Consider the following 25,763-nt stretch of genomic DNA (forward strand, 5'->3'; position numbering starts at 1 on the left):
ACTCGGCAACACACCTCATTCTAACCCTCAAACTATGTACCTGTACAAATATCTCGTGTTAAAGTGGGGTGTTTGCAATCTCGTATACAAATCTACTAATCCAAATCAGTTTATACATGAGCACTGAGGAAACAAACATAAAGTAAAAAAAATACAACCGAATTTATAACCTCCTCTTTGTAAGTCGGTTATACAAGGGATTAGGTGGCAAGTATTTCGGACTCGAAACCCATTTTTACACAAGTAAAATTAAAACAAACTTCGCTTGGATAACTTGACAAGTTCTTTAATCACGACAGTATTATCTTTTAACACTATTTTCACTTCAACAATATAGGCCGCACAGCCGTACCAGTTTTAGGAGATTCGTATTCCGCGAGAAGCGGAGACCACGGCGACGACGGCGAAATGAATTCGTGCACGACGTGAACTCGTCGCCGAGCTACCAGCAGCAGCTTGTAACTGAAAAATAGTGCATTTTGCTTGAGTAAAGGCACACATTTAGCTACTTTTAGAAAGGCAAAGTATCTAAATCTTCTTTTATCGTATTAATGGACCTCAAGGTAAATTAAAACCATCGCCTATAAGCAGAACAACAGAACAAGATAATACAATGGCTACAATGGCTTGCATGTACTGCAAAGTACAAGTCCTACAAAGGGCTCTCCCATGTCTATTCGTGGTTTTCTTATTCAACCATGAATAAAAAATTTCTTAGTAGGAAATATTCAAAAAAAATTCAAATTTTCTCAGTAGGTATTGCAGTAATACATGTTAATGCCATGCCGGTTCCAATCAAAAGCTTAAACAAGTTTCCCAATGCAGCGTTAGACAAAATCTCCCTGTCGCACTCCTCGCTGCAATTGGATCGGCTTCGTTGTCTGGCCCTGAATACGGACAAAGGTGCGGGCGTTTTTGTACAAACACTGCAACTCTTAGATTTACCGGAAGTCAATGCGTTATATCTGAAGTGACCTCAACACGGACCAGATTTCCACTGAATCAAATTCAAAGGCCTGGACTTCATAAAGTCCAGCAACGCGAAGCAGTGGTCGGTCTATGGTACTCATGTCCTTTCGGAAACCGACTTGTTCGGAAGGAAGGAAGTCGTCGAACCTATTAGCGACTAGAACTCTCGAGAACTACTTGTAGACATAGCTCGGCAGCAAGATGGGTTTCTAGTGCTTCAGCAAGGCTTTATCATATTTTTTAAAGAACAGAACCATCACGCTCCTATGCCATGCTTCTGGCATTGTGTCTAGATGAATGACAGAATTGAACAATCCTGAAAGGTTTCGAGTAAACCATAGTTTTTACTGGAAGAAAACAAATACAGCCTTAACATCACATGCAAAATTAAAATTGAAGTTACTCATTTAACTTTATTAGGTACGTGTCGCATAGCGTAGGTGCTATGCGTGTGTCGGTCTTTTATCCTTAATAGGATTGTCATAAGAAAATATGCTTCTTTAATATTTTTACAGGGGATTACATATGAAATAGTGTAGTCATTTATAACATCTTTAATTTTTATCCTAGGGTATATATCTATACTATACTTATAATAAAAGTGTAACTGGAAGATTTCTGTACATTTAATATATTTTGAAAATTTTGACCGGGGGATGCTTTATAATCGATACTGAGTCCAAAACAGATTTTTATTTAATTTTTGTCTGTCTGTCTGTCTGTGTCTGTCTGGGCATCACGTGAAAACTACTGAACGGATTTAAATAAAATTTGGTACAGTGGTAGCTGGTATTCCGGGTCAACATATAGGATACTTTTTATCCCGTAAACAATAAGGGTTCTCCGGAAAATGGGATGAGAAATTTTATCACTTTTACTTCATATCTCCGTTAAATTCGAACCGATTTTAATAATTCTTTTTTAATTTGAAAGTGTATACTATCAAGCATGTATTATCTTATTTTAATCAGGATAAATATTTTCGGAGATAAAGGACATAACTCATCACAAAGTACAGTAACAGTAAGTCGCAAGGCATATGGGACAACGATCGAATGCATGTGTACCATTCTACTAATATTATAAATGCGAAAGTTTGTGGGATGTATGTATGTGTCAACTCAAATAATGACAACTTACTAACTCTGTATACCACGTACAAAAATAGTATGTACATAGCTAGCTATATATATATATATATGTGTATATATATATATATGTATCGTAATGTATACATAAAATTGATAATTTACATGGAATATTCATTTAAAATAAAATATTTTAATATAATATATTACAATTATAATTACCTATTTTATATTCAGTAATCCCCGCATTGCGCTGTCCGTATCCGCACGGTAAAGAAGCACCGCATTTCATTTTGTTTGTTCCTCAGGCTGAAAATAATACAAGTTCTCTTTTGTATCGAGCAATTAACTTTTTTTAGTTTATTTAAATCGAAGAACGAGGCAATTTTTTTTATATGTTTTCATGACGAACAAAATGATGAAATTTTTTTTAATAACATTTTAAATATAAGAAAACGTAAAAGAATTATAAAAATAATTACTTTTTTTATTAAAAGATTTTTTTATACCAACTTGTTCCAGGGGCTATTCCAAGTAGCTTGTACTAAGAAGTGTACTTTTTGTTTTATTTCATTCTTAAATTATATACAACCAAGTTAACTACTAACAAAGAGTCAGACAAAGAATGCACTAACACACAGACATTTAAGCTTTCCACTACTACTTCAAACGTGTTTGAATATAGAATCGCGCACCCTACACGGTCAGAATCAATAATATTCCGGACATTCCCAAAGTGGTGTGTTTTAGTAGTAAGATCCCCCGATTATATCCCCTGACAACGAATATAATTAACGTGTCCATCTGCTAAATCACGGGAACATGGACTAGGTGAAGTTTACCTCCGTTTATTAATATACATATATTATTTGGATATTTGCAGCGACACAGAACCGTGGTACTTGGAACTCCCTACAAAAGACCTATGTCCAGCAGTGGACGTCTGTCGGTTGATGTGATGACGATGATGATGATTGTGTGCATCAGTGCTCTGAGAGTTGATAAAGCTGTGGGAGAGATACTTTTATATCCTTTCCCCGGGGATATAATTGTCTCCAATGTTCCAGAAACGCTGAAGATCGTAACAAGTGGAGGCGCATCGCGGGGGCTGCTGTAGCCAAAGAAAATGAACCATCGTCAACCACGACCACTCTGTCTCTTGACACGTGAACGACTAAGGAGGATAATTGTCTCCTGCCCAAGCTAGCTGTGCTGGGGAAATAAAGCCGCCATGATTATTTCTGCCGCCAAAGAGCATTGCTGTGTTTCGGTCTAAAGGGTTGGTTGCCGATGTAATTACAAAGCAAGTGGCTTATCACTTCCTCAGGTTGATGGACACAGCGCGACATTTTGTCGACGTGTTCCTTCCATGGAAGTCACTTTTAGGTCCAATAAGTTCGTAGAAGTATGTTGAAAAAAGTTGCAGCTCAACCTTCACTATCAATACTTAATATTATAAAGCTAAAAAGTTTATTGACGTGACAACGTCTTATAATTCGATGGAGCCGGCTGCTCGCACGAAAAAAACATGACGTATGCGGCGTTACCTCGCTCTGAGGCGTTCCTTTCAAGGCTTGAAGTGCAAGCGAGAGCGCGGAACGAGCGACAAAGAGGCACAGTCGGCCTCCGCGTTCGACATCTGTCTCTCTCCTACTTGAGTGAGCGATGCGTCCGCGTGGACAGCTTCTATACAATAATACATTTACATGTTTTCGGCAAGAATGAAGTGCAGTGAAAAGTGAATGTGGTGTTAATTGTTTACGATAATATCTATCAAACAAATAAAATTAAAATTTTCTTTTGAAAAATGCAACCATTCCATCAGTATTTTCTTACGACGTTATCACGTTCAACTATCGTCAGTAAGCCGACTTCACAGACAACCAATTTATTGATTGTTTGTTTGTGGGTCTGGTACTTATGGTACTCTACCTAAAAGCTACCATTAATTAAATAAAAAAAAACAAATATACTACGACAATACACACCTCGCCATCTAGCCCCTAGTTATGGGTTATAAGATACTAGATGAATATAATACACATAAATACTTATAAAATACAGATAAACAGCCTGACACAATATCAATAATGTTCATCACACAAACAATTTCCAGCTGTGGGAATTTAACGCACGGCCTTGGACTCAGGAAGCAGGGTCGCTGCCTACTGCGCCAGTAGGCCGCCGAATTTTTATCATATCAATATTTGCGTTGCGTAGACGTCGTAGCATCGCTACGAACCTTGGTTGGTATGGTAGAAACCGTGGGACATAAAAAGTTAAATATAGTTCATCTATTTTGCATACATCTTTAAATTCTATGAAAATTAAGCTTCATTTGTCATAGGTACTCCGCGAAAAGCAGTAGAATCTGTATGGTGTCATTTATAATTACTTCAATCCTTATACTCCACATCAAACAGATATTCGGCAATGCATGCTAAGCACGTTTCGTGCCGAAACCGGATCATCCTTAGGAGATATTGACTTTACAATTAATAACTGTTAAGACTTAACAATTACACAACTACCTTTTCACGGAGTATAGCAAATAAAGTTTAATTTTTATAACATTTCCGTAAACAAAGTAACGCATGCTTCTATCCAATAACAACAACAAGAACAAGGTACGGTGGCTTTAATGTCAAAAGTAACCGAAGTTGGTCCGTGGGATAAAAAGTTTGGGGACCTGTGGGCCAACCTTGCGTGCGCAATTCCTTCGTCCTTGGAATCAATAATTCAGAGGGTGCGCTTTCAAAGCGCTGCATTTTATTTATCAACAATAATAAATCACGATCAGATCTCCAGCTATACTGTGTTATATCTTTCTTTGTTGGCGCCACGAAGAAGTGCACCAGAATGTCGAAGCTGTCGCGTGAAACGCTGAACAAATCTATTAATACTATTATAAAGGCTGCTAAGAACGAGAAATCGGATTTCTTGGATACAATAACTGTCAAGTTCACTTTGAAGATCTACGATCCCCAAAAGAATAGGCCTCTCACGAGCAAAGGCGAACCGCTCATCCAGGTCTGCATATTGGGGGACCAGAAACATTGCGAAGAAGCTGCCAGTTTGAACGCGCCCTTCATGAACATTGATGAGCTGAGGAATATCAACCAGAACAAGAAGTTAATAAGGCAACTAGCTAAGCAGTTTGATGCTTTCTTAGTATCTGAGAGCATCGTAGAGCAGATCCCATGCATAATGGGTCCTGGACTGCACAAAGCTGGGAAGACACCTGGTATTCTAACCCACAGTGATTCCATGGCGCAGAAGATCGAGGAAATTACATTAAAGATCCAAGATGACATGAAGAGACTATTATGTCTGACAACGGATGTCGGCCATGTTGAAATGGCCCCCGAAAGGATTGCAGATAACGTGGTTTACGCAGTTAACAATTTGGTTCCATATTTGAAGAAGAATTGGAACAACGTCAAGTCAGTGTACATCAAGTCTTCTACGGTACCGGCTATTCCATTGGATTATACTTTTTAAATTAAGTCTACCTATGTAATCGTATTTTATCATACCTACTCTAATCATCTCAATTACTTATACTCTAATCAACTCTATTAAAGTCGAATTTTGATCGATTTTTGTGTCTTATTTGGATTATCTACCACTAGCAATTATTGAGGGATGCTAAAGTAAAAAAAAAAAAAAATACTATTGAAAGATCAAGTTTCAATGTCAAAGTTAGTTTTGATAGATACTCAATTCAAATAAAAAAAAACTGGTTTCTTATTTTGTATTTTACATTTCATAAAGATTGAGAACCTGCAGCAATTGATATCTACTGAATGATCAAAAGGTAGGTAGGTACCTAGTTATTAAAAAAATATAAAAAAATGGGCAATTTTATTTGCAAAAGTGAATGGCAGCTGTAAATTGTTTTGTTTTTGTAAGCTACCTTACATAGGATTTGTAATTGAAGCAAATAACAGTCAGTTACAATACAATTCATAGTAGTAGTCGGTAGTTATTTTTTTCGATTACATTAAAAAAAGCACAACACATGCGTATGCTGATTATTCGGTTTGCATCGATCTCGAAAATCAAATATGAGAACCCCATAGCAAGAGCGGTGGCCCAGACTCCTTTTTGGGATCCCCGCGCATTCCCCCTGTTCATTGCTTTAGGGTCCGAACTATACAATAACAAAGCTAAAGAATTGTTTTTTGCGTTAGCGCGCTAATCTCGACATTTATATTAAAAAAAAACTTCATTCTTCTTTTGACGTACATGTGGCTGTGAAAACGCAGATAAAAATATGAACGTTCAAAAAGTTGGATTTTTTGCAGGCAGCACATAATATAACAATGTCTAAATGATGTCTGACGTATATTAGCAAAGGTCACGTGATTTCCAACAAAAAAATAGGTGTTGCTTGAAATTTTTCTTTTTTCAATATATGCTGTTAAACATAAATAGTTGTTTAAAATTCATTGTTTATTATAATTAAAACGTTTAAGGCCAATTGCTCGACATTGATAATAAGAAGGTATCGCGACCAAAGAGTATACAAACATAATGTTAACTTGTAATAGTACTTCGAAGAATACCAAGATTAAATATGAATCGTGGTAATTTAGTCAAAAAACATTGTTGTCGCGGCTTATGGTCGAAATTAAAGCTAGACATCGTATCGACAATAGTGGATTTTCGTCTCATTTTTTTAGAAATTTTCAGGTCAATTTATTGGCCTGCTCATACCTGAAATGTAATATTTTGCGCATTCTTTTTTCGAATGTAATTTGAATAGTTCCACACATTTTTAAGGTAAAACATTAATTGATTGTATGAATGAAATAAAGAAGTATATTATAAATTAAGATAAAATAAACTAAGTAAGTATATGAATATTTATATGTATGACTTGCTAGCGTCGCAAAAACTCGACTAACGTAATTGCGCAATTTTTGACAATCAATATTTTCGCATTGTTTTTTTTAAACCAAAAATTAAGATAAGTTTGTGTCGTGGTTTAAAGAACCTTTTAAACAACAAATAAGTGAGTCAACTATAGTTGAGAGTGCAGTGTTACGAAAATTATAAGAGGGTCGGAAGAAAATCTGAAATCTTACAAATTAACTGTTGATGATTTTACGGTTAATGCTATCGTACGCCTTTATGGTATTCAACCGCCTTATGGTGTTTGTATACATTTTTCAATCATTTACATCTCAGTGCAATTAAATGTTGCCATATAGCGTAGTTCTAACTTTACGTCCATTTTGTGTGCTTGGATCACAGTCTTTGTGAGGGTTGGCGGAATAAAATCAATACTTTCAACATCGCAAGTGTCTAGTCTACTGCGTCGTTAATAAAAACAAATTGTTTGCACCTGCATATACCAATCAAATCTCCACAAAAGTTTGAAGTGAAGTTTCTTTTTGTCTGAAAACGGCACGGATAGTCTTTTGTGCGAAATGTCAGACATAACTCCAGCTGAAAATCTTGATAAGATGATGTTTTATATTGAAAAGATGCTAGAGTCAACCAACGATGGGCCGGTACCTTTACTGGAATCGGTCTCAAAGCTGGTCAGTGCGAAGAGCGCAGAGAACAATCGTTTTTCCGAATCTGGCGAGCTCAACGTCCGGGTCTGCATACTGGGTGACAAGGAACATTGCAGGGAAGCCAAAATCTACAACGTGCCCTATAAAAGTGTAGATAACCTCAGGAACCTTAAGAAAAATGAGAAGCTTTTAGAGAAATTTATCAACAGATATGATGGTTTCCTCGCCTCTGAGAGCGTCATGAAACTACTCCCGGAACTATTGGGATCCGCGCTTATCAAACCTCTCAAGTATCTTCAGCTCCTCAACCACGAAGAATGCACGGCAGAGCAAGTTGAAGCGTTTGAGAATACACTTAAAAAAAAGATGAAGATGGTGGTATGTCTACAATGCCTTGATGGCTCGATGCCATATTATTAAAGCGAGATGCAGTGCAAATGAGCTCGCTGCTTATTCTATTTGATTACCATGTTATTTTGTGTTTAGACCTTTAAAGGTAAATCTTTGTTCAGATTTTCTATTCTTTATATTTCTGTATAATTATTGTTGTTTGTTACTGTATAAACGGCTTCCATTAAATGATTTTCTTGCAGCTGGTGTTGTTTTTTTTAAAAGCGAAGTAATTAACTGGTTTCATAGGCCATCGGTTTGATAATTTTCGATGAAATTAATTTCAAAACTTAATTCAAACATACCTACCATTTTTGAGATAGTGTAAAGTAATACACCTCATATTAATATGAGAGTTACAAAAGCATGTGGACATTTATCATCATATTTCAAAAAGTACTTATGTAGGTTTAATAAAAATGTGTCCTTAGCAATCTAAGAATACAGATTTAAAGAACAATGTGTATAACTCATTGTTTGTCCGGTGGGAGGCTTCTTCCGTGGTTAGTTACCACCCTAGCGACAAAGAATTGCCGCTAAGCGATTTAGCGTTCCGGTACGTTGTCGCGTATAATATCGCTAATAGGTTCGCCATTCACCATCACTTTCTAATAAGTGATTATTGTCAACGTGTTATAAAAAATACCTAGTTAATATGCATTGCAGAACGCGTAAGGTACATTAAGTATTTTTTTTCAATTGAAAAAAATTTGTCTGTTTGTAGTCTGTTTTGATAAGTTTAAAAAAACCAGCAGCGTTTGGACTACGGTCTTAACCCTTAGTCATTGTTAGACAAGACCCATGCTCTGCAGTTGGCCGGTAAAGTATTCATTCATGCCAACCTTCCGAGTTATTCAAACATTTTATTGAAAGTGGGTAGTACGTATATGGTTAATGGGGTCAGAAGAACTACCCGATTTAAACAACAGATATTTGACTTAGCTTCATTATTCATTTATCGACCACGCCACAATATACGGTTCTATTTTTAATTTAACTGTGTAATGCTAAATCGGGTGCAAAATTGCGATTATAGATTTGACAACGCTCACGGAAGTGCCCCACTGGTCAGAGAGAATAAAATTTTGATTTGGTAAGTAGATAATTAAAATTGATTAAGACAAAATTTTTAACGCATTTTAAGATTTACAATTTAGAATATATTCATACGTTTGGCTAAAGAAGTGTTTTTCATGTTAAGATGTGGATCCGAGCTTAATATAATGAGACCGGTATGTTAATAAAGAAGGTTTTAAACCTGAAATCCACGTTGCCACGTTGCCACGTTGCCACGTTGAAATCTGTTGTTAAGGCTTTATTATTTAAATTAAGTGAAAAGTTATTATCTCCGTCTCCGCATTAATAATGTTCCAAGTAGTTTTAATTGCGTTACTGCTATTTTCAATTTCAATTTGGATGTATTGCGTCTTTTCCAAGTGGAAATCGCGTTTAAAATTCTTGGAATATATTTCAACAAAATCCATAGCTCATCACCAGTGTTATATTGGCGTTCTGCATACAATTCGTACAGCTTTTGCCTATTTTTATGTAGTTCACTCACTAACCGAGTTACTTATAAATATGGAATCAAATAGTCTATTATATATATTGAACTAGGGGCTGTACTTTGCATTTGGAGTCGCCCCTGAGGGTAAGAATGGGAGATCATTGACTACGCTAAATCTCATTTTCTCTATACGGTTTGATTTTACTAGGAAAAAAGTTATTTTACGTTTAGCAACATTTTTATTAACATTTTCGAATTGAAATAACTGACTCCAGTGATCAGAATCAAATTTAGTAATATTTTTTATTTATAGGTATTACATTTGTAAAAATTTTGTCCAAACCTCTGTTGGGTTGTAGGCTCCATGAAGATATTTGTTAGATGGTAATTTTTTAATAAATTTAATAACTTGATACTTAAAGCGTCATTATTACGCTATGATAACACTTATTGAAATAACACTTCATCCATTAGCTTTTCAAAAAGTTCAAAGTTTGACGAGTTTGGGCCATAAACAGTAAAAATAATAAACCAACTCAACAATCTGTATGTGGGTACTAATTGTTGAATAAAATTAGTGTCTGTTAAAATTCTATTACATGCTGATGAATAAAAAGGTCCGATAAGATATCTTTGGCATGGCTGGGCCTTTTTTGTCCCCTACATCAGATTGCAGGCACCCGAGCGAGAGCTTTGAAATTAAGACATAAATGGTTGTCATTTTTTTATATATAACATACAGGGAAATACAAGTCTAGATAATAATAGAGGAAATACTCTATTGACCGTTCAACATACATGCACAAAATATCATTTCTGATTATAAATTTTTATTTAATAAAATGTAAGAGCCTCCATGCCTCCATGCCTCCAGTACCTCTGGTGGTTACCAAAATTAAACAAGTATTCATGGCTTTTCAACCAGTATTCAATTAAATGTTAATGTTAAAATAATTTAAAAATATTTCTGTCTCTTAGTCTTTTTGTTTAATGCATTGAATATTCAAGTGAACAAAGTTGATATAATTAGAATTAGTTTTTTTATTACATTATTATATTTTTATATTTATTATATTTTTATACCCCTTACTATAATTTTTTTCTAAGCAAGAGAACCTGTGTTGTCTCCTTAACTAGTGTAAAGTAAAATGACTTGGAATAATTTCCAAGGTTTTTATGCCAGAATTATGACACTGCTCAATAAAAGCAGCTGGGCTGATATGGTGGAGAAGCAGCAATCTGTGTTTTAAAATAGTCTGATAGAAAATACCTATCTTGGTACAAATTATAATGGGGATTAATTAAATTAGCACACTTGCTAAAGTCAATAATATTAAATGTTTTATTATATGTTCAAAAATTGTACAGTCATATTGAAATTATACCTAATCGTATTTTTTTGATTCAACACTTTTAATGAATTTAATGTTTCATAAAGTTTTATCAGGTAGGGTTTTTTAACATTCCCTCTATTACTCATTAATAGAATTAAATTATAATTTAATTCCTATTTTTACAGATCTTTTAAATCCGAGTAAGGTTCCAGAAGTTCAAAACGGTGTCTGTTTAACTGTGAGTTATTTAACCTACTACATACCTACCTTTTTAGATTACTGTATAAGCAAAATAACAGGTGGAGGTTCATGATGTGATTGTTGTGTGTGTGCTGGCCACTGTTGTCAGTTGTGTTGTGTCTTATTTTCATCTGTAGTCTGCTTGTACTCAGAAATCATTTTATTTTGATATATTTAGCTGATAGTGTACATAAAAAGATCTGTAGTCTGGCTTTCTGTGCTCCTAAGATCTGTGTGATTCGTAACTCAATCTATTACTTTCTAGCTGTGAAAATTTCTATTTCATTTAATAATTGTAAACACTTAGACCAAGTGTTTTAGATTCATGAACTTTTAACAATGTCTGCATTTTCCAGATGTAATGGTTAACTTTAAAAATAAACTATTTTTATTTTTTTTAACTTTAATACACTTTTTAAGTTTCTTACCACTGTATCCAAGTTAAATTTCAATAATTTAGATAAATTTGTATTGACAGTAGGCATGTCCGTTGCAGCATTAACCAACGTGGCCCTATCAACTAATACTTCATATAGGCTTTAAGTGTGTAGTGCTGTTGTGTTATCAGCAGCTTCTTCTAGTTCAGTGATTTGGTTGTGGGCATCACATAGCTCTCTCTGCAGATTGGTGATCTGGCTCAGGGCTCTTTCATACTCTACTGAGTACGGCACTCATCAAACCTATCTACCAACTACTGAAGTCTATCTTGCTCTTCTACAGTGTCTACATAGTTTAGGTGCAAAGTCTATAATTCCGATTTTAACATATAATTTCTAATGACGTCTAATAATTCCCTTTCGTTTTATCCCTTTCACTATTCAATTGAGTACTATAATTCCATGCTAACCCTTAATTCTTTAAAGCCAACTGTCATTTGAATTGCTTCTGGCGCGCTAAGGCGGGTCAGCGGGTCATCATTTTGAACTTGAATATTTACAACAAGGAGTAATGACCCAAGGAATGCAAGATGATAGGTAGGTATTGTTGTGTGTTGTTGTAACAATTTCAGCGTTATTCGTGGATAACGCGAAATTGCACATGCACATACCTATGTCTCTCGCGCTAACTAAGTTTCTCAATGTCAAAAAAAACTATCAGCATCCAATAAAAATACCAAAACAGAAGTTTAAAATTTAAATTTTACTAACCTAACTGTCACTTGTTTTGCACCGACGAAAACTTATCTTAAGCACTTTTAACACTGAACTGTAATTATATTTTACTTTTATTGTTTAAATAAAGCGTTTAAATTGGATTTGGGCAATAATTACACAAAATAAATTAAAAACACGAGATAAATTTGAGAGATCGATTGAACAGCTGTTAAATGTAGTGTTGCCACACCAAGAAAATAAACAGGAAAAATCTTTTGAGATAATTAACGTCTTGAACCACAAATGCAAACTAAACATTGTTTTATTACGGCGGAAGTTTTTAAAGTTTCTAATTTATTTAATTGCGACGTAACAACTCTCATATTTAACGTAACATCTCATATTTATTGCCGTCGTAAACAACTCTCTCGCTAAAGTGGTACAGTGGTTTGAAGCTAATAATTTGGTTCTGAACGGAAAAAAAACAAAGTGTATAAAATTCACTTTACCTCATGTTAAACACGTGAAAACCACTGTAGTACTTAATAATGAGGAACTGAAACTGGAGGATACGACAGTTTTTCTAGGAATAACGACAGATTCTAAACTTCAATGGGGCCCTCATGTAAATAATTTATCGAACAGGCTTAGTTCTGCTGCCTATGCGGTAAAGAAGATACGCCATATGACCGACGTAGAAACTGCTAGACTGGTATATTTTAGTTACTTTCACAGCATTATGTCATATGGAATTTTACTTTGGGGTAATGCTGCTCATATTAGCACTATTTTCGTGCTCGTTCGATCTACAAAATGGGTCCGAGAGAGTCATTGAGAGATAGATTTAAAGATTTTAAAATAATGACAGTGTTACATTAGAAGTACCTAAGAGTAAACTTACAGTGCAATATACTAGGTTATATAAAATTTATAATTCGTTTAAAGGAAATTGCATACAATTCTACAATAAACTACCAATTGACATCTTGGAGATGACTCTTAAAAAGTTCAAAGTTTGTATTGAACGTAAGCTTATAGAAAAGTCCTATTATAGTATAAAGGACTACGTAATCGATAAAAAAGCTTTGGTGTAAATTACTGCTTTAACCAGGTTGCTCTTCTAATAATTTGAAATGACATTGTGAGATGGTGATAACAAAAAAAAAACCCGGCTAAGTTTGTTGTGGGCTTCTTCTTAGACCAGTACGTGTTTGGAACCCTCGTAGCTTTAGTTTTAAGTTTACGAATGTGGTTATCGCCATCATCTCACTACCGTGTAATTCTTATGTACGCATCAAAATCGCCACCTATGGGCCTACTTGAATAAAGACATTTTTGACTTTGACTTTGACATTATGCCTTAAATCTATACTAATGTTATAAAGAGGTAACGTTTGTAATTTTGTGAGAATGGAACAGAATAGAATAGAATGGAATAGAATAAAATAGAAAAGAACAGAATAGAATATAATGGAATAGAATAACATAGAACAGAATAGAATAGTACAGAATATAATAGAAAAGAATAGAACAGAATAGAATAGAATGAAACAGAATAGGTTAGAATAGACTAGAATAGAACAAAATAGACAAGAATAGGATAGAAAAGAATATAACAGAAGAGAACAGAATAGAATAGAACAGAATAGAACCGATCAGAACAGAACAGAGTAGTATATAATGGAAAAGAATAGAACAAAATAAGAGTTGATAAAAATTTTCAACCTATTTCCCGGAGGAATCCTTTTGTTTATCGGTATAAAAAGTAGCCTATATGTTTACCCGGAATATCAGCTACCACTATACCAAATTGTATTTAAATCCGTTCAGTAGTTTTCGCGTGATGCCCGGACAGACAGACAGACAGACAAAAATTTAATAAAAATCTGTTTTGAACTCAGTATCGATTATAAAGTATCCCCCGGTAAAAATTTACAAAATATTTTAAATGTACAGAAATCTGCCAGTTACAGTTTTACTATAAGTATAGAAATAACTTTTTTATAAGCTTACGTTTAATACAGACTTTGAATATTGGATAGAAGCAGGCGTTACTTTGCGGAAATCTATAATACTTATGTTTTGAAAATTAAGCTTAATTTGCTATACTCTGCGAACAGCAGGAGATTCTGTATGGTTCTGTATGGCTGTCATTTCGACCGCGCACTTGCAAATTATGGAACAATCTCCCATCTGATGTGTTTCCTCGAAAATACAATTTAGGGTTATTCAAGGGGCGGATAAACAAATTCCTTAAAAGCCGGCAACGCATCGGTGACTCCTCTGGTGCTGCAGATGTTTATGGGCGGCGGTGATCACTTATCATCAGGTGACCTACTTGCTCGTTTGCCCGCTATTAATATAAAAAAAAATTGGTGTAATTTTAAATAATTTCTTCAATCCGTATACCTACTCCACACCAATCAGATCCTCGGCAATGTACCCTCTGCGCACGTTTCGCTCCGAAACCGGAGCATCCTCAGGAGATGTTGACTTTACAATAATTCATTGTAAAGTCAACATCTCCTGAGCATGCTCCAGTTATGTATACGGATTGAAGAAATTATAAATTACACCATACAGATTCACCTGTTGTTCGCGGAGTATAGCAAATTAATCTTAATTTTCATAATACAAACTTTGAAACTTTTTAAAAGACATCTCCAAGATGTCAATGGGTAGTTTATTGTAGAATTGTATGCAATTTCCTTTAAACGAATTATGATTTTTATGTAACCTAGTATATTGCACTGTAAGTTTATTCTTACTTTTAATGTTTAAAATAAATCAAGCATCAGACTTGTCATTCTGAGGGGAGACCAGTGCCCTGTAGTTGGTCGGTGACGGGTGGTATATGACGACCGTTATAGTAGAACGCGCGGCCGAGGCGCCATTTGGCGGCGGCTAGTTTTCACATTTCTAAATAAACAGCTGGCCGGTAGGTAAAGGTGCGCCGCCTACGGGCGACTATTTCCGACCTGGAATGCGAATATATATCGGATTGTGACAGTTCTCATACATACCTATAACAAGGAAATTTAATCGGTAGAAGACTTAATCACTGAATCATCCAGTTCTTAGCGTATCTGACTACATATCACGAGGTCCTAGGTTCAAATCGGAATTCTCCAAAATTATTTAACCCAATATGTGATTTCGATGAAGAGATGAGTTTCCCTGGGCGATCTTTAAATTGGAGTTTTTTTTTTTTTTTTCCTCTTTATTTAAAGAGCTTAGTCACATAATGTGACTATGTCGCTCTGTTAGTTATGTACAGATATTTATTCTCTTAATCTAAAATATGTTCTTACTAATTTATATATCAGTTTTGATTCTGATCTAAGAGGAAACGCTAAAAAGCTAATTACATCGACTATACTTAAATAACTATCTAGTAAACTTATACTAAGTTGTTCATGTGAGTTATCTCACGATCTGATGTGATAAATCATCGTCACATCATCATCATCGAAAGCGAAAGCGTTCCCGTAACCCAGTCACCAGGCGACGTGTTTGAACACCGTGGGGTTTAGTCGGTAAAAGTCCGACATAACCATTGCACCTCCCCGGGTGCGTTGGTATCCATGAAAAAAAGGGGCTTAGGGCGTAGTCCACCGCGCTGGCCCAGTGCGGATCGGTGGACACCACGCACTCCACGCACCTTTGAGAACGTTATGGAGAACTCTCAGGCGTGCGGGTTTCGTCACGATGTTTTCCTTCACTATTGAAGCCAGTTATATTTTAATTGCTTAAATCGCACATAACTTAGAAAAGTGAGAGGTACGTGCTGGGATATGTACTCTGCCTCACGAAAGTCAAAGTCCTACCTAGTTGAATACCACCGCTTCTAATAAATAGTAGTAGTAATAGTATAGTTAATTAATAATTTGGAGAAGCGTGGACTGTCTGTGACTGTGTTAGTAAATATTACCGTTCAAAAATTCTCCACCTCGGAGAGCACATGGGTTTATATGCACATGGGGTATATAGACATGTGGTTCGGGGTATTTTTTTATATTTACCTGATCTACCTGATCTAATAAACGGTGCGAATAGGTGATAAGCCAGAGGGTAAAACTTCGATTTCACTTTCGGGGGGTTGCGTTCGATTCCGAGCACGCACCTGTATCTTTCGTCGGTCGTTTTAACCAATTTCAATATCACTTGTTTCAACTGTGTAAAAAAGGAATAGTGAGGAAACCTGTATGGCTGAGAGTTCTCTATAATGTTCTCAAGGGTATGTGGAGTCCACAAATCCGCACCGGGCCAGCGTGGTGGACGACTTAACCCCTTCTTATTTATGGAAGGAGTGTGCCCTGTAATGGGTGTTTTATGATGATGTAAATTTATAAACAATTGATTAGATAATTAATTGTTCATAACGGACGCACGAAAAATTGTTCTCCGGAAATCGAATTACCTGCCATAGATCAACTTTTGTGTAACCAGCAAACATAACTGCGTTTGAGATGTCATCGACTAAGCGCAGTGTTATAAATGTTTGAATAGATTACTCAAGCAGTTTTAAAATACCACTCGAATCATAGCGAGGGCTTTCAGCGCGTTCGCGGCCGATAAAGTTTATTTTGAGTGTTTACGCCCAATACAGCAATAAAGAGTCACTCCTCACTGTGCAGCAAGCGTTGCCAACTATCCCAGCTATTTGTGCGACTTGAATACACGTAAAGGTACCCGCTCACAGGCAACCTACTGCGATCGATTGCGCGCAGATCGCGGCGATCAATCGCTTCAAAACTGTTGTCCACACACGTGCAATAATTGCTGGTTTATTTTTAGTAATAATGAACGTAACAAACAGATGGCATACTCAAGAGAACCATCGTCTATTAATATGTAATTAACGTTTACATCTACATTGTCTGTTAACGTCTATCAACAATTAAACGATGTATTTCCACGTCTTATAAAGTGTCACCCTGTGTTCATCAACCTGAGGTGAAGGTATTAAGCCTTATGAGCTTGAAGCGACGCCCTTCAGCCTGGAACACAGCAATGCTGACGACCTAAATAACGCGGTAGTGCTTACCCGGACCAGCTCTGTCACAAACAGCTCTGTCTGAATACTAAACATAATAATATAGACTCGTTTGCATCGGAATGTAGAATGACAATAAATAAAATAGTTTTGTCTGGTGGAACGGACAAAGACATGCCGCTAAGCGATTTAGCGTTCCGGTACGATGTAGCGTAGAGACCGACTAGGGGTATCGGTTTACTATAACTGGCATAGTCCTATCACGTTAGCCCGTTACCATCTTAGACTGCATTATCAGTTACCAAAAGTTGAGATTGAATTTAAAAAAAATCGTGGAATCAGCAAACCCCAGTCAGTAACTTGTGCATGTTACTTGCACATGTAACATGTTAACCGACGATATGCGAACGTTATAGGAAGAAACACGTGCAAGAGTTGCGCGTGTGTTGCATGTGGAATCGCTCCAGATTGCATACGATCTCCGAAACCACTTACGATTTTGTACACTTGCAATTCGCCACTTGTGACGCATTGCCAAGCGACGTATCGCCAAGCTACGTATTGCCAAGCGACGGATTGCCCTGTGTATGGTCTCCTTAACAATCAAACGAATAACTCATTGAGATGTAGCTTTACAATAATGGTGCTATTTTCGTCATACGCATATTTCTAATAATATAGTTTTCTTATCTTAATCATGATCATCATCAGCCTAAAAATGTGACACTGCAGTTCTTATGGGAGTGAGGGATTCACTGTCGATTTTTCTTTATTATTTATAATTTATTTCTAAACTATAAATCGAAAGAGATATACCGATATTACAGTTCAAGTAATATACAACGTGTAACAGAATCACAAAAAAAATGTGTAGGATGCATAAGTATATTTCATAAGGAATCAGCCTGAAAAATATTAAAACAAAAGAAGCACATTTATTTTTTCATACAAAACTAATTCAAAATTCAATGTTTATTTCTGACAACCCTATTGAAGATAAAAGACCGACACGTGCTTTGTACCTACACTACGCGACAGAGGTCACTTGATTTTACTTTTGCAAGTGATGTAAGGGCTGTATCTGATTTATTTCAGTAAAAACTATGGCAGTGGTTTACTCAACAACTATTAGGTTTTCGGTTTAACAAGATAAGTCTCAGAGACGGTTTTCATTTACACGTTGTATATTATGCGTTATAACTATAATATAAGAAAAAAGACGGGGATAGCCTATGGATTAGCACCATTGTTAACTGACCTTTGGTTAAAAAAAAATAATAGGTGTATAAAAAGTATTCTAGACCGAATGATAGCAGCGGATGATATAAATTCAATCAATTGTGATTGTTTCATGCAGCAGAAAAAAATATTCGAATAAGTACCTATGTACTTAATTTAATTTCAAAGCCGGCAACGCCTTGGTGGATCACTTAACATCCGGTGACCCACTTGCACGTTTGCCCGCTATTAATATAAAAAAAAATGATTAGCAACTTCCAAATTTCTAAATGCAGAGATTAATGTTCCAATTTTTTATCGCTGGTGTAGTAAACTTAAATAATTTTAACTAGTTGTTGCCTACGGTCTCTGTCCGCGTTTGTAAAAGTTTTTTTTGCGAATACCGTGGGAGCCGTTGGTTTTCTTGAGATAAAAAGTAGCCTATGTTTTCGTCGTTTCAACATGGAAAAAATTAAATTAAATAAGGACAAAATCAAACGCATTTACAATATAAGTTGTTGCTTAGATTATTGTAGATCGGATTAAAGGGGAGGAAAAAAAATCACTGTGAATATATCTTGGCTCGGCTTTACATACCTGTCACTGCCGAATTCTTTATATATAATTTGTAGACTACTTTGGCGTGTGATTAAACCTTGACCGAAGACACTATCCTGAAGATACTCGCACATAATGATAGCCTGTGTCGGGTTCGAATTTCGTTGGATCCTCATTTACGAGAGAAAGTTTAGTCAAAGTCAACCCCGACGCAAAAACGGCGGGGTGTTATAAGAATGACGTGTGTGTGTGCCTTTTTTATACAGAGGTGTGTGTGTGTGTGTCTGTCTGTGGCAGCGTAGCTAACGAAAGATTTTGATTTTGTTTTTTTTATTGGAGAATTAGTCGGGAGTGTTAGAACGATCAAAATTGGCCCTTGATTACCGCCGCCACAAAAATTATTAAAGTACCTACATATTGGTATCAAATGAAAGGGCTTGACTAATAGAATACTGTACACTATAGTAAATTTCGAATACAAGATGGCCGCCACAACAACTTAGCAATTTTTTTTTCCAAACTTCCTAGTATAGCTATAAAATAAAATTGCTTAACTGGGGTAGGTTTAAAATAAAAGTGCTTTACTAGTAGAATACTAGATACTGTTTTATTGTTTAGTGTCGGGGTTTCTTTTTTAATTTTTATAGTTATTTAGATGACACTTCAGATGCTATGGCAATAAACAATACCTACTAGTAATAGGTTAATAAACGTAAATAAACGATCAGCTCCTGCAACATGCCGCTCTGCGACCATCAATTTTAGGCGTTCGTGTTAAGCCTCATGAGTCTGTAAATCCGGCAACCACGCCCTTCAGACCGGAGCACAGCAATGAAACAGTGCTGTTTAGCGGCAGACATAAACATGGCGATAGTAAATCTCCGGACCAGCTCTGTCACAAAAAGCTATAATACTACTCCACTAAAGAAAACTCGTCACAGATGATGGAAGAATTTATAACCATTGTCATTGTTAACAGCATATGTAAGCCTGCTTTCACGAGTATAAAAAAACATCGGGCTGAGAACACGTTCTCAAGTATCGGTTAAAACCTATTAACTCGATGTTGGTTTATAAATACGGGACTTTACAAACATTTTACTAACGAGTGAACATTACGTGAAATCCTTGCTTAGAATATACCTAATAGAATATTTTTTTATTTAACAAAGGTGGAACATTGCCAATTTCCTAACTCCCAGTTTGTGTTCAGAGATTCTTGAAGGAGAAACCCAATACTGGTACATTTTTTGGCCCAAATTGAACCGAGGGCCTTGTTATGTTTGTTTATTTGTGTATTTGAACGCAATAATCTCGTTAACTACTAATCCGATTTTTTTTATATTCCTTTAGCTAAAGTATGCTTGTATCTATTGAACTTGAGAAGTTTTCACAACATTGCATTGATTCTATATTTAAGAGACATATTTATTTAAATTCTCCTTTTTATTAGTAAGTTTATACGAGTACAAACATAATTATTAGTGCTTTTCAAGAATATTATACATACAAACATGTGCCCATTTGTTTATTACCTTTGATCGGCTTAATAAAATCACCGATTTTTACAAAACATTGCATAGTCATAACTAGCAAATTTATTATAATACTTTAAAGCCAACAAAAATTATGGTTCCCGCAAGATTTTTAATAACCAAAAAATAATACGGAGAAAGTCGCGGGTCATAACTGATATACGTATTATATTTTTATCCGAGATGGTACGGACGTAGGTTAGTGATTGAAGTAAAGAAGAATGTACCTACATGTATGAATCAATTGCGTGTGAATCAGAAGTCGTCTATAAATAAATGTATTCCCGTATATTTGTGTATCGTGATTCACAAACCTAGCATTGCTAGACATAAGCATGTGAGAGAATAAGTATTGGATATTAGTTTTTGGTGATAACAAAAAGAACACCCGGCTAAGTTTGTTGTGGGCTTCTTCTTAGACCAGGGCGCGATTGGAACCCTCGTAGCTTTAGTTTTAAGTTTACGATTGTAGTTATCGCCATCACTACTCATTGCTATGTACACATTTTGTATATAATAACGCATCAAAAGTGCCATCTATGTGCCTATTTGAATAAAGATATTTGACTTAAAAATAACACCTACAAAAAACCACCTGTATACTGCAAAGCCTTGGTGCGTATACAAATGGTTTGCCTTGTACATTTTTTTTTCTAAGTAGGTACTTACTTTTAACCTACCCACATTTAACTGAGCATATCTTTGTTAAGTACTTATTATTTATAGCCGCTTGTCATTAGTTAATGATCATTTAGTTTAGTTTCGCATAGATATAATTTTAGAATTTCCTAGTTATATACGACCAATGATTGTTATCGGCGCTCGGTGTAACGGCAAAACTCTTAAGAGTTCATGTTTTACTCCTTTTAAATATATATTTTTTGTATTTTTCGACTAAATGAAGAGATAAAAAAATAATAGCCACTTTTCCATTGTATTCTTAATTTTTTTATACGGACCGATTAAAAACACTACGCGTACGCATCGAAAGCCCACCTTAATTTATAGCAAAGTAAGTAAGTAGCTTGGAAGACGGTATGATGATGGCTGATATTATAGTATTATGTGGCAGTCTTATCGAGGCATTTTCGATCGTCTATTTAGCTATAAAGGGAAATTATGTGTTTATTTATTTATACCGATAAGGTAGTTGGTACCATAAAAAAATATATTTGAGATTGCGATAATGTTGCCACAGGTAGCAAAATGTTGCCACAGGTAGCAAAAGGTTGCCTATCAAATTCATTTTTAAGCGTGCGGAGAAAACTACTTACCATCATCATGTGGACTGAATTACTACTTAATAATGAGGAATTAAATCTGGTGGATACGGCAGTTTATCTAAATCAAATCAAATCCTTTTATTTGCATAAAACATTGTAGGTATACATGTTTAGTCATAATATATGACATGCAAATCTTAATTTAAACAAATTCATTTATGTAATAATTAATAAAACATCAAAATAAATAAAATCAAAATAATCGGCGGAATATAATAAAATTTACTGTATGGAACAATAAACATGGAATGTCAAGTAAAAATAACTAAACAAATAATTATATTTTATTATCCAAGAACTCTTTTACCGAGTAATAGCATTTTTCAACCAACCAGTCACGTAATTTTGCCTTGAACTTCAAAAATGGCAAATCTTTAATAGCCATAGGCAATTTGTTGTTAATCAAAATCATATTATGATAACAACTTTTAGAACCGAGTGCTGTGTTACATCGCGGGTAGAATATTTTATTTCGGTTACGGGTATTGAAAGGTACAATATTTCCGCATATTTCAAAAAAATCACTTCTGTACCTTTTTACGAAGCATGCTGATTCTAAAATGTAGATACCTGGTAGCGTTAGTAATTTGAGAGCTTTAAAGAGCGGCTTGCATGATTGCATAGGACCTTTGTTGCATATGGCCCTATGGTCTAGGAATAACGTTAGATGCTAAACTTCAATGGGGCCCTCATGTTAATTATTTATCGAACTGACTTAGTTCTGCCGCCTATGCAGTGAAGAAGATATAGATACATAACGGACATAGGCTAGTCTATTTTATCTACTTTCACAGCATTATGTCATATGGAATTTTACTATGGGGTAATGGGCTGCTGATATTGGCACTATTTTCGCGCTGCAGAAGAAGGCTGTTCGTGCGATCTATAAAATGGCTCCGAGAGAGTCATTGAGAAATAAATTTAAAGATGTTAAGATAATGACAGTTTTTAGCCAATACATATTTGAAAATTTAATGTATGTTCACAAAAATATATCTAAATTTAAGAGAAAATGTGACTGCAATAATTTGAACATTAGAAGCGTAAATAAACTTGCAGTGCGATATACTAGACTACATAAAATAAGTAATTCATTTAAATTAAATTGTATACAATTTTACAATAAATTACCAGTTGATTTATTGGAGATGTCTCTGAAAAAGTTCAAAGTTTGTATTAAACGTAAGCTTATAGAAAAGTCCTATTATAGTTTAAAGGACTACGTCAACGATAAAAATGCTTGGGTGTAAATTATTGCTCTAACCAGGTTTCTTCTTTAATATTTTTTAAAGGACAATGTGAGATGGTGATAACAAAAAAAAAATAACAACCGGCTAAGTTTGTTGTGGGCTTCTTCTTAGACTAATCGAGGAATAGTTAAAAATTTAAAAGAGATATTTATTGTAACGCTAGCCCGGCTTTTCGGCTTGTATGGTAGTACCGCCACTGCATGTAATGTACGCATCAAAAGTGCCATCTATGTGCCTATTTGAATAAAGAAATATTTGACTTTGACTTTGACTTTGACTGAATGGGTGGACCATTAACGTCCCACTACGGCTCAGGTCTGCTCCTCTCCTGAGAGCAGTATGGAGAACCCTCAGGCACGCAGGTTTCCACACGATAATTTCCTTCACCGTTGAAGCAAGTGATATTTTAATAATAAACGCACATAACTTAGAAAAATAAGAGGTGCGTCATACCCGCTGGGCTATAACCGCTTCAAACTACTCATACCTGTATAAAAATTATGTACTACATAATAATTATGCATTTTACAATCACTATTCTGTATTGCGAGAGGTAAAGCAGTCTGCTTGGAAGCATCCTTCTTACTAAGAAATACATCAATTAAATCATGTACCTTGGCCAACGAATTCAAGGGGCAATGCTGCCAGCATCTTAGGAACTGTACCTCGCTGCGGTGGTTTCGAAGACGTTTTAGATTTTATTTAGTTTTACATAGTTTATTTTAGGTTATTTTTGTAAAACAAATACTTATTTTGCAGAATAAATTAATTTTAACTTTAAAAAATAAAAAAAAATTGAATCAAATAATAAAATATGCGTTTTTGTTGTTTAAACTTACCTATTCATTGGTAGTTCCAATAAATAGCACTATGCTTAGCCCGACAAATGACTTCTGTACCTTTCGCAGACGACGAACGCATTGTGCATAAGTTTGCATGTATGCATAAGTATTTAGTTAATACCTATGCATAAATGCATAATTATGTTATATAGTAGCTTGTAAAGTGGCAATAATTTTCTACATTTAACATGGCACTGACTAAAAAATGTTATCACACAAAAGAAAACAAATATTGAGAGAGTTTATAAAATATGATAAAAAATAACATATTTCATATTTTTCACTGTTTTTTTTTTAAACTTCAAAAATAGTCTTATGTAAACCGCTTACATTAAAACGGCCATTCCATTCGCCTTCCAGCGCCTGGATGCTTGTGGCTGAGAAAAAGGAAATGGAAGAAAGGGAGATAAACAAACGAACGGACACTGAAAATAATGGACACCCAGACCCACAGACTTACACGTTCAAAAACGAGAGCGGTATAAGGGAAGGCCCTGATTCATCATCATCATCATCACCATCAGCGGCGGCAAGAAGAGAAGAAGGGTTTTGGGGATCGTCACCATATCGCGATCCAACTACATCATTTTACGAAAGGGACCAATTTGGTGACCCTATATCACCACACAGTGATTACCAAGGTACACGCACTGACTACTGGCAAACTTGGGATGCGACAGGCACAAACGATATAGCAGCCCAACCACCCATTTGCGTCTCCGTGACAACAACACCCAGAATATACCTTACGCGGACGGAAACAAGTGCTATATTAGATCGGATACAATTAGCTATTTTCGTGGCTTGTACTGGACCATTGACACCAAGCCAAACTCGTTATGCACCAGCTTTTCAAGTAAATGCCATACATAGCGAAGGCGTCCTAAAGATGTGGTGTAATGATGAAAGAAGTCTTTTCTGGCTCGAGGAAACAGTCTCTAGAATGTCTTCGCCTATGGTAGGGACAGCGCTCACAGTCACAGTTCTGTCAAAAATACAACTTAGGTCGAGATTAGAACTATATGTACCTAACTTTGAAGGAGGTATGGAACAATTACACCAGATTTTATCAGTGCAGAACCCCTGGTATAACGTATCTCTGTGGGCTCTGTTTAGATACGTAAAGTTAACAGGAAACCCACCCGGCGTATTTCTAATACTGGGAGTACCAAGTGAAGAGCTGCCCAAGATTATGGCGCGTGATTTAAAGGTCGCTTACTTAACGGGTACCATAAATATACGGTTATTCCAGGATACGGATATATCACAAAACTCGGAACTAGGGGCTACTACCATACTGAAAATGGAGGCAGAGGACTCCACTGACAGCACAGCAACTACGGCATCGTCCGTCATTGAAGTCCTCGACACAACAGAGGACGAGCTGTCGGATCTCCGGACATAACCCAACGCATGAGAACTTACACACGCACGTCACAAACATAAAATAACACTACACAAAATCACACATATTACTAAAAAATAATAATGACGGATCTAATCCGTCTCGTGCCTCCGGGCACAAACCGACGAGCCTAGCTAGCTTAACGGACCTAACCTCCATGGCCACGGCGGTCCGCACATTCGCCTTCAAGCGCATGGATGCTTGTGGCTGAGAAAAAGGAAATGGAAGAAAAGGAGATAAACAAACGAACGGACAATGAAAATAATGGACACCCAGACCCACAGAATAACTATCAAGCCGGCCGGCAGACTTACTCGTTCAAAAACGAGAGCGAAATATGGAAAGGCCCCGATTCATCTTCATCACCATCACCGGCGGGAAGAAGCGAAGGAGGAAGCGATGTGGAGCCGTTGCATTGTGACATAACTATTGGATAGAAGCAGGCGTTACTTTGCGGAAATCCATGATATACTTATTATCAAAATTAAGCTTAATTTTTCTATACTCCGCGAAAAGCAGGAGAATCTGT

The 25,763-nt window shown here is 35.8% G+C and overlaps 2 protein-coding genes and 1 long non-coding RNA gene across 3 annotated transcripts; 2 read left to right on the top strand and 1 right to left on the bottom strand.

Moving 5' to 3' along the window:
* Positions 1-263: 263 nt before the first annotated feature.
* On the bottom strand, positions 264-12,387 carry LOC120636424. The gene is made up of 3 exons (XR_005659373.1): positions 12,202-12,387; positions 2,280-2,366; positions 264-462 (listed from the first exon to the last, which is right to left on the bottom strand). It is a non-coding gene; the product is annotated as an uncharacterized LOC120636424 (long non-coding RNA).
* LOC120636423 (60S ribosomal protein L10a-like) lies at positions 4,814-5,604 on the top strand. The gene has a single exon (XM_039907899.1). It carries the CDS (start codon positions 4,917-4,919, stop codon positions 5,556-5,558), a length of 642 nt encoding a protein of 213 aa, XP_039763833.1. The 5' UTR covers positions 4,814-4,916; the 3' UTR covers positions 5,559-5,604.
* LOC120636422 lies at positions 8,946-25,705 on the top strand. The gene is made up of 3 exons (XM_039907898.1): positions 8,946-9,065; positions 10,999-11,051; positions 24,190-25,705. Exon 3 carries the CDS (start codon positions 24,197-24,199, stop codon positions 25,232-25,234), a length of 1,038 nt encoding a protein of 345 aa, XP_039763832.1. The 5' UTR covers positions 8,946-9,065; positions 10,999-11,051; positions 24,190-24,196; the 3' UTR covers positions 25,235-25,705.
* Positions 25,706-25,763: the final 58 nt, after the last annotated feature.

This window comes from Pararge aegeria, chromosome Z (genome assembly GCF_905163445.1).
Source record: "Pararge aegeria chromosome Z, ilParAegt1.1, whole genome shotgun sequence".
In the NCBI taxonomy this organism is placed as follows: domain Eukaryota; kingdom Metazoa; phylum Arthropoda; class Insecta; order Lepidoptera; family Nymphalidae; genus Pararge; species Pararge aegeria.

Coding starts and splice junctions, on each gene's coding strand:
- LOC120636422 (XM_039907898.1), top strand. CDS start 24,197: ATGCTTGTGGCTGAGAAAAAGGAAATGGAAGAAAGGGAGATAAACAAA.
- LOC120636423 (XM_039907899.1), top strand. CDS start 4,917: ATGTCGAAGCTGTCGCGTGAAACGCTGAACAAATCTATTAATACTATT.